Source organism: Sinocyclocheilus grahami, unplaced genomic scaffold, assembly GCF_001515645.1.
Source record: "Sinocyclocheilus grahami isolate Dianchi unplaced genomic scaffold, SAMN03320097.WGS_v1.1 scaffold343.1, whole genome shotgun sequence".
Taxonomy (NCBI): Eukaryota; Metazoa; Chordata; class Actinopteri; order Cypriniformes; family Cyprinidae; genus Sinocyclocheilus; species Sinocyclocheilus grahami.
The window spans coordinates 605,454-615,653 of record NW_015505522.1 but is presented as its reverse complement, the minus strand read 5'-3'; the positions used below and the strand labels follow the sequence as shown (position 1 = coordinate 615,653).

At 35.5% G+C, this 10,200-nt stretch overlaps 1 protein-coding gene across 1 annotated transcript; it reads left to right on the top strand.

Annotated features, from left to right (window-relative positions):
* The first annotated feature begins 735 nt into the window (after positions 1 to 735).
* On the top strand, positions 736 to 4,553 carry LOC107603257 (gamma-aminobutyric acid receptor subunit alpha-1-like). The gene is made up of 2 exons (XM_016296020.1): positions 736 to 956; positions 2,152 to 4,553. Exons 1-2 carry the CDS (start codon positions 774 to 776, stop codon positions 2,467 to 2,469), a joined length of 501 nt encoding a protein of 166 aa, XP_016151506.1. The 5' UTR covers positions 736 to 773; the 3' UTR covers positions 2,470 to 4,553.
* The last annotated feature ends 5,647 nt before the right edge of the window (positions 4,554 to 10,200 follow it).

Sequence of the window (10,200 nt, the reverse complement as noted above, 5' to 3'; positions counted from 1 at the left end):
TGGGAGGGGCCTGTCTGTGTGACGTCACAAAGACAGGCATCTGAGATCGGCTCGATTTGAGAAAGGAGTAAATATTTTAGTAGATTAAAAAAAAACACCGGGTGAATTTGTATCATTTCAGGGTGGTTGTGTACACACACTGCCAACACACATTTCAGTTCAAACAACTTGTAAAAGTGCATGTAGCATCATATGACCCCTTTAAAATAAAAAAGGAAGTTAAAATAGCATGTTTGCATCAACAAATCCATTTGTATACCAGTTTTGCATTTGTTAACACTATCGGGCAGGTTTAGGGTTGGATGTAGGGGATATTTTCAACACGATAGAGCGTTAATGTTTAGCAACACTCCTTGGATAGTTGAATTAGGAACATCCACAATATGTACCTGAAGCAATGTAAGAAAAACTCAGCAAACCGTGCCTATATCAACCAGGGTCACGTATTGAACCTGCGTTTTAGCGCCACTCGCTTTGAAACTGCCACGAAACGTGCAGTAAGGTACGTAATAACGATGTTGAAGAAATGTATTTAGAAGCACGTTTTTCCAATGAGCCTGGGTTGCATGTAAATATGAACCCAAATCTCTGAGGAATGTTTCCGTTACCTTGTCGAAAATAGAAGTTAAGGCAGTTCTGAAGACAAAAGGGGCCCAGCACTATTAAACACTATTTTGTTTTCTGGCAGATTGATTAAAACCTGACATATAGTTGTTTAACGCAAGCTCTTTTCTTATGCTTTGTCCACTGCAGGAGTAACCACTGTCCTTACCATGACCACCCTGAGTATCAGCGCGAGAAACTCTCTGCCCAAGGTGGCCTATGCCACAGCCATGGACTGGTTCATCGCCGTCTGCTACGCATTTGTCTTCTCGGCTCTCATTGAGTTTGCCACTGTTAACTACTTCACCAAGAGGGGTTACGCCTGGGATGGGAAAAGTGTGGTGCCAGAAAAGGTAAAGCCATTTCAGTTTTCAAATAAAAGAGACTTTTTTTTTTTGTCATAGATCAATAAAAGATTTGTTCATAAAAATTAAAATTGTCATAATTTTCTCACTCTCAAGTGTATTGTGTTTATTATTATTATTATTATTATTATTATTATTATTATTACTGGTGAGGGTGAAATTAAGGTGTTGCAGGTATTGAAGGCACTTATGTTGTATTTTTGTGTGTGTGTTGTTGTTGTTATAATTCTATGTATTCTTGTATGTCCAAGACAAATTTCCCTAGGGACAAATAAATAAAGTAATCCTTTTTAAAATATGCATGTGGTCATTCAGAAAGAATTTCACCCAAGTCTAAATTTATATCTGAAAGAGGAAAAATGTGTGTGTGTGTGTGTGTGTGTGTGTGTGTGTGTGTGTGTGTGTGTGTGTGTGTGTGTGTGTGTGTGTGTTGTTGTTGTGTTGATATTATAATTCTATGTATTCTTGTATGTGGCAGCCCTTATGTCCAAGACAAATTTCCCTAGGAACAAATAAAGTAATCCTATCCTACTATTAGCATTTATAATATTATATTAGGAAAATTACTTATCAACTTAATACAGTTTATTATAATAATAGGAAACATTTGATAATTATGACTTTGTATTTCATAATAATGAGAAACTTTCTCACAATTACAATTAAATGTTGTGAAATTTAGAGACAATTATTATGAATTATGTATTATGATCTAACATCTCATCATAATGAATTGTAATGACTTACTTTATAGTAATAATGAGAAACTTTACTATAATTTTGACTCGGTATCTCACAATTGTGAGTTAATGTAATTTTTTTTTAATCTAATTTAGTATCTTGTAAAAATCGGAAGTTTTCACATAATGATAACATTTCTCGTAATGACCTAGTATCTCATAATGATTGATTTTTTCATAATAATGAGACATTTTCTTCTAATAATTACGCTAGCGACATCCACTGGTCAAAGCCGTATAAATGTGAGAAGATCATGCACGGTAGTTGTTTTCATTCAAATATAATCTATAATACCATTATAGCATTAAAGATAGTTTATCTGTATATAGTCTTTTATTCATTTGTAGCACATTTTTGACGCTCAATGACGCTGTAGTTAGGTATCAGCAATGCCCGCAACAGTAAGAGCTGATGACATCTTTCCGGTTGACCTCCTTTACAGCAAAAGAAGAAGAAGGAGTCATTGCTGAAAAAGAACAACACCTACACGGCCGCGACGGCGACGACGTTTGCTCCGAACATTGCCAGAGACCCTGGTTTGGCAACTATTGCTAAAAGTGCCCCCCCTCTGCCAACCGAGCCCAAGGAAGAGCCAAAACCCAAACCCCCCGAGGCCAAGAAGACCTTCAACAGCGTGAGCAAGATCGACAGGATCGCCAGAATAGCCTTCCCGCTGCTCTTCGGAACCTTTAACTTGGTGTACTGGGCCACTTACTTGAATAAAAAACCCAAATTACAGGGCGCCCAGCAGCCACACTAATTCCATCTCCTCGGTTTTTCTCTCTTTTCTTTCTTATGTTTCTAAACAATAACAAAAGAAGTGAAGCGAAACGATTTGTTTCAATGATAGTCCAGCTCCCACTTTCAAGTTTGTGTCGACATATGTAACATACTGTATCTTCCTATAATAACGAGAGCGACTGCATTATGTACAAACCACTGCACTGGAAGGGAACTCATACTATATATATATACAAACAGACACAGTATATCAGACCTGAGAGAATGCTATTCTGCAAATGCACATAGAATTATAGTTTAAAACTCCCTTCCTTAGAGAATAGTTAACCCCCCCAAAAAAACAAAAAATAAGTCTTTGATTAAATACTCTCCCTCGTGTTGTTCCAATCCTGTATGCTCTTGTTGAACACAAAAGGAGACACTTTGCTTTACTTTAGTTTTAGCGACCATGTCTGTCAACAACAACACGCAGCGTAAAAGTAAAAGAAGTCCTTGCAAATCACGCACTTTATTCCAAGTCTTCTGATGAGCTCCTGCCACATAGAAATATAGATGTCGTATGCAGTTTTTATGGCGCTTTCATTGCCTTTTTTTTGTTTGTTTGTTTGTTTTTGGACATATGTGCTGATTGTGTTAATGTATGTGTGAACATTCTGAAGAATCTTCTACTTTTGTGTTTCAGAAGAAAAAACAGCAGACAGGTTTAAAACAACATGAGGGTGAAATAAAATTTAAAAAACGGGGTGCACTGTTCTTTTAAGATTCTTTTAACATAAAATATGTTTTTGCATTACATTAGCAATTTTTGCATGGGTGCAGCAGATTACCCAGTTTACAGCTTGATTTAACCAGTCATGTGCTCCTCTGTTTTCTCTCTTTAGCCTGTGTTCTGGATCTTCTGTTATTTAACCTTAGGATTACATTAACAGCAATAAAACATGTCTCAGTGGGGAAAAAAACAATCATTTACTCATGGATATAAAACGTGTAGAGAAAAGATTAATGTGTATATCATAAAGCGTACTATTTATTTTGTTTTCATGTAAATATTATAAAGATGTCAATATTAATTTTGAGCTTTGCTAAATGTAACTACAAGGTACAAACTCAGTGCTTGACAGAGAGAGAGCGAGTGCATTGTGTTTCGATTTGCGCAGATCATTGAGGAAATTCGGGTATATGAATATTTATTTTATTTTATTTATGTCTAGATTTTCTAGATCCACTAGACACTAGTTTTGATTTACCTTTTGATGATTATGCGTGTGCTGATATAAGTGAAATCTAGTAAACAGTTTTTAAAGAGGGACTAAAGTTGGTGCATAGAAAGAATGTAAACGTCTGTCTTGGTGTCGGAATGCAATTTTATATTTAGCATTAAAATACTCTTTATTTAATTTAGTAGATGCTTTTTGGCGAGCGCACATGGGATATAAAAATGATGGCACTAGGGTTATCACTTCTGTGCTGCGACTCGCTAGCATTAAAGTGAACAAGTCGGAGCGAATCAAGAGTAGTGCCTTGTATATATTTGCAAGTTTAGACTGTACTTTCTTAGAAGGTGCTCTCCTTGTTTTTTTTATTAGATGGGCAACCTTTCAAAAACATCACTGAAGAAAGTATCAGCCACACTGCCTTTTGTTTCACAGCCCATAGAACGTATATTCCATTACAGACATGTTTGTCACTGCTCGTTAATGAAAACTAAAAGAAGACATGTCTAGCGATTAGCAATGTATGTGAATACACTGTTCTACATATAAATATGTCTTGTAGTGCTATTACAATGCCAATTTTTTTTATGTTTGTGGCATGTCAGTTGCTCCTCTTGAAAAGAAATCAAACTTACAAAGAGTATCCTCTCTATTTTTGGACTGAGAGTAAAAAAAAATAAGTTCTCTTAAATGAGGAACTTTGACATTATCATACTTTACTTTGATGTAGCAGTATAGGTTAGCAAGGGCTTTTTTGTGACGGAAGTGATAAAAGGCACACCATTCTGATCAATTCGAGTTGCTCTTCTTGGTATGTTTATGAATGCCTGGAATAAGAAGCTCTTATAAGTTGGCAGTACTCTTCTGTTTTTGTCGATTTGTTACTTTGTGTTTAAAATGCACTTTTTTTTTTCTTTTTCAAAATAACGAATACACAAAATTTTGAAACGGATGTTTTTGGGGTATGCCACTGGATCAGGAACTTTCTGTCGCATTATCTGGACTATGTGATGCAGATACATGTCATGTTATCCCTCTTTATTTTATACTTTGATCTTCACAAAGACCTTTTTGACAGTATCTAGAGTTTGCGGAGTTTGTGCCAGCTTGAGCAAAGACTGAAAGTTTACTCTGGGATATGTGTGAAACAGTATGCAAAAGTTGTTGGAGCCAAACTTTTGTGAATGCGGTAAAATTATGAGTTCATTGATGCTATATATATACACACACACACACACACATTCCATTATGATACTTGTTCTAAAGATGCAACATTTTATTTGTACCAACCTCTTGTTCTGCATTTTGCACATTATAGGCACATTTAATATTTATGTAGTCAGCTTTGTGCTATGCAAGGATAGCTTTGAACCATATTAATTAGCTTCACACCCCTCCTCACTGTCGTTTCCAATATATTGTAAAAAGTCATTTACGAACTGTTCACCCTATTTAGCTGTTTATGACTGTTTGTCATTCTGAAAGCATGTAAAGACGGGTGGTTCAGATCTGGAATAATCCATTTTAAAGACAGGGTATCATACTTTACTTTGATGTAGCAGTATAGGTTAGCAAGGGCTTTTTTGTGACGGAAGTGATAAAAGGCACACCATTCTGATCAATTCGAGTTGCTCTTCTTGGTATGTTTATGAATGCCTGGAATAAGAAGCTCTTATAAGTTGGCAGTACTCTTCTGTTTTTGTCGATTTGTTACTTTGTGTTTAAAATGCACTTTTTTTTTTCTTTTTCAAAATAACGAATACACAAAATTTTGAAACGGATGTTTTTGGGGTATGCCACTGGATCAGGAACTTTCTGTCGCATTATCTGGACTATGTGATGCAGATACATGTCATGTTATCCCTCTTTATTTTATACTTTGATCTTCACAAAGACCTTTTTGACAGTATCTAGAGTTTGCTGAGTTTGTGCCAGCTTGAGCAAAGACTGAAAGTTTACTCTGGGATATGTGTGAAACAGTATGCAAAAGTTGTTGGAGCCAAACTTTTGTGAATGCGGTAAAATTATGAGTTCATTGATGCTATATATATACACACACACACACACACACATTCCATTATGATACTTGTTCTAAAGATGCAACATTTTATTTGTACCAACCTCTTGTTCTGCATTTTGCACATTATAGGCACATTTAATATTTATGTAGTCAGCTTTGTGCTATGCAAGGATAGCTTTGAACCATATTAATTAGCTTCACACCCCTCCTCACTGTCGTTTCCAATATATTGTAAAAAGTCATTTACGAACTGTTCACCCTATTTAGCTGTTTATGACTGTTTGTCATTCTGAAAGCATGTAAAGACGGGTGGTTCAGATCTGGAATAATCCATTTTAAAGACAGGGTAATGTGGCAATAAAAAAAAATAGATTGAAAAGAATCTTTCAGTATATTATTTACACAACAAATAATAGATATATTTAGATTGTTTTGTTGCATCTAATAATGTATTTTTCTGATGACCTGTGTTATGGATTAAGAACTTGTAATTTTACTTTATTTGTTTTATGGGAGATTATAGCATTTCATATGCATACCAGATTGTAAAAGTGGTTTAATTTTGGATTTGGATTTTGCAATGTACTGAAGAAATCCAACACATACTGTAATTTAAAAACTGCATTTGTGCTTGGCAAAAGTTGAAGTAACAACTAACTCGAAGGATGAACATGTGCATAAACGGTCAGCAATGTGCACAAGTCCAGAGGCAAAGTATGATTTATTCTGGACTGTACACTGGGAAATCGTCTTTGTAAAGGTTTGCTTTCTTAAATGTTATGGCCCTGTAGAATTTGATTATCTTCATTAGTCATACAATAAAAGAAAAAAGAAATCGATTCATTTTGGTCCTTTTTGTGCCAGTCACGGAGAGATGCATGCAAACTTACTCTGATGTCATGCTGATGCCAAAAACCTTAGCAATGACGAGTCAGGTGCAGTTGGGATATATGATTGTTGACATATTTATATGAACATGTGAAGAGTTAATTTGCAAAAACAGATACCATTTAACCATTTTCAAAAATGTAGTTTTTTCATTGTGCATTCCAATTAATCTCAATCAAACTGCAGTTGGGTTATTTTGATCAGGTTGAAAATTAACTAAAAAAATGCAGCACAATAAAAACATGAAAACAAACAAAAAAAATGTTTGAAAATTTAATCTATCTTTTTTTTTTTGTGCAAATAAACTCTTCATATGTATTTCAGAAGAGTTCAGATGCAAAAGCCCCTACGTGCTGTTTGAAATGTTTGCTTTTTTCTCAGGCTCCTATGTGTAGGTTCAGTAATTTCACTTTAATGGCAATGAATAGGTTCTTTTCGTTGCCATCAAAGAGAAATAACTGAACATAAACATAGGAGCCTGAGGAAAAAAAGCTAATTTTAGAAGACAATTTCAGACAGCACTTAGAGGCTTTTGCATCTGAACTCTTCAAATACAGAAATGAGTTAACTACTTTCAGGGTGAAATAACTGCTCAACTACATTTTACTACTGAACTGCAGACGGTGAAGCATAAACCATTGGTTCCGGCCAGCTGCCATGCATGGATTCATGAGTTCATGGAGGTAAAGGTTGCCAGCATGATTTGCAGCATGATCAGTGCATTGTGAAACTCTGGCACGTCTCTGTTCGCTTAGCTGCTTGCTTTGTCTTGTTCACTTTGTGTAGTTTTTGAAGTGTCAACTTTGGAAGTCCTGTGCATTTCGATTATATGGACTCACAGAAATGTGTTATTTTTTATATTTACATCACAATCAAAGGAGTCATGAAATGCATTTTCAGACCTTTATATTTTGTTTATGGAGGTTGGCTTATAAAATTAGCAGATTCTTGCAACAAATAATTTTCCATTTATTTAAAAAGGCATTAACTACTGCTGTGACTGACGAACTCCATCGCACTGCATCAATGCCCTTCTTTACAGCAATAAATTATAATAAATGTGATTTGGTTTGAGCATGTGTGACTTGATACGATATGAAATGTCTAAGCCTAAACTAATGCAACTGCAACGATTGCCTGCAAAGATAAAATACTTAGCACTGCTGTAGCTTTCAATACAAGATATTTAGCAAGCATGTTGAAAATAATTGAAGGATTCAGTCACGGAGAGATGCATGCAAACTTACTCTGATGTCATGCTGATGCCAAAAACCTTAGCAATGACGAGTCAGGTGCAGTTGGGATATATGATTGTTGACATATTTATATGAACATGTGAAGAGTTAATTTGCAAAAACAGATACCATTTAACCATTTTCAAAAATGTAGTTTTTTCATTGTGCATTCCAATTAATCTCAATCAAACTGCAGTTGGGTTATTTTGATCAGGTTGAAAATTAACTAAAAAAATGCAGCACAATAAAAACATGAAAACAAACAAAAAAAATGTTTGAAAATTTAATCTATCTTTTTTTTTTTGTGCAAATAAACTCTTCATATGTATTTCAGAAGAGTTCAGATGCAAAAGCCCCTACGTGCTGTTTGAAATGTTTGCTTTTTTCTCAGGCTCCTATGTGTAGGTTCAGTAATTTCACTTTAATGGCAATGAATAGGTTCTTTTCGTTGCCATCAAAGAGAAATAACTGAACATAAACATAGGAGCCTGAGGAAAAAAAGCTAATTTTAGAAGACAATTTCAGACAGCACTTAGAGGCTTTTGCATCTGAACTCTTCAAATACAGAAATGAGTTAACTACTTTCAGGGTGAAATAACTGCTCAACTACATTTTACTACTGAACTGCAGACGGTGAAGCATAAACCATTGGTTCCGGCCAGCTGCCATGCATGGATTCATGAGTTCATGGAGGTAAAGGTTGCCAGCATGATTTGCAGCATGATCAGTGCATTGTGAAACTCTGGCACGTCTCTGTTCGCTTAGCTGCTTGCTTTGTCTTGTTCACTTTGTGTAGTTTTTGAAGTGTCAACTTTGGAAGTCCTGTGCATTTCGATTATATGGACTCACAGAAATTTGTTATTTTTTATATTTACATCACAATCAAAGGAGTCATGAAATGCATTTTCAGACCTTTATATTGTGTTTATGGAGGTTGGCTTATAAAATTAGCAGATTCTTGCAACAAATAATTTTCCATTTATTTAAAAAGGCATTAACTACTGCTGTGACTGACGAACTCCATCGCACTGCATCAATGCCCTTCTTTACAGCAATAAATTATAATAAATGTGATTTGGTTTGAGCATGTGTGACTTGATACGATATGAAATGTCTAAGCCTAAACTAATGCAACTGCAACGATTGCCTGCAAAGATAAAATACTTAGCACTGCTGTAGCTTTCAATACAAGATATTTAGCAAGCATGTTGAAAATAATTGAAGGATTCTGTTGTGAAATCAAATGAGACGAACAAACATAAAAACTAAATATTGTTCATTTGCTTGATTTGCTTGATTTACTTGATGGCAGATTCTTCGTGTCCGAAGATCAGTAAGAAGGATTTAGAAGGTTGTTATGTTAAATGTATTCTTATTATCCCAAGCATATTTTATAATACAAACACAATTCCAAAAAAGTTGGGACACTGTACAAATTGTGAGTAAAAAAGGAATGGAATAATTTACAAATCTCATAAACTTATATTTTATTCACAGTGGAATATAGATAACATATCAAATGTTGAAAGTGAGACATTTTGAAATGTCATGCCAAATATTGGCTCATTTTGGATTTCATGAGAGCTACACATTCCAAAAAAGTTGGGACAGGTAGCAATAAGAGGCCGGAAAAGTTAAATGTACATATAAGGAACAGCTGGAGGACCAATTTGCAACTTATTAGGTCAATCAGCGCTCGGTTCAGAAGCCTGCATCTCTGATGGTATGGGGTTGCATGAGTGCGTGTGGCATGGGCAGCTTACACATCTGGAAAGGCACCATCAATGCTGAAAGGTATATCCAAGTTCTAGAACAACATATGCTCCCATCCAGACGTCGTCTCTTTCAGGGAAGACCTTGCATTTTCCAACATGACAATGCCAGACCACATACTGCATCAATTACAACATCATGGCTGCGTAGAAGAAGGATCCGGGTACTGAAATGGCCAGCCTGCAGTCCAGATCTTTCACCCATAGAAAACATTTGGCGCATCATAAAGATTAAGATGCGACAAAGAAGACCTAAGACAGTTGAGCAACTAGAAGCCTGTATTAGACAAGAATGGGACAACATTCCTATTCCTAAACGTGAGCAACTTGTCTCCTCAGTCCCCAGACGTTTGCAGACTGTTATAAAAAGAAGAGGGGATGCCACACAGTGGTAAACATGGCCTTGTCCCAACTTTTTTGAGATGTGTTGATGCCATGAAATTTAAAATCAACTTATTTTTCCCTTAAAATGATACATTTTCTCAGTTTAAACATTTAATATGTCATCTATGTTGTATTCTGAATAAAATATCGACATTTGAAACTGCCACATCATTGCATTCTGTTTTTATACACAATTTGTACAGTGTCCCAACTTTTTTGGAATCGGGTTTGTAAATA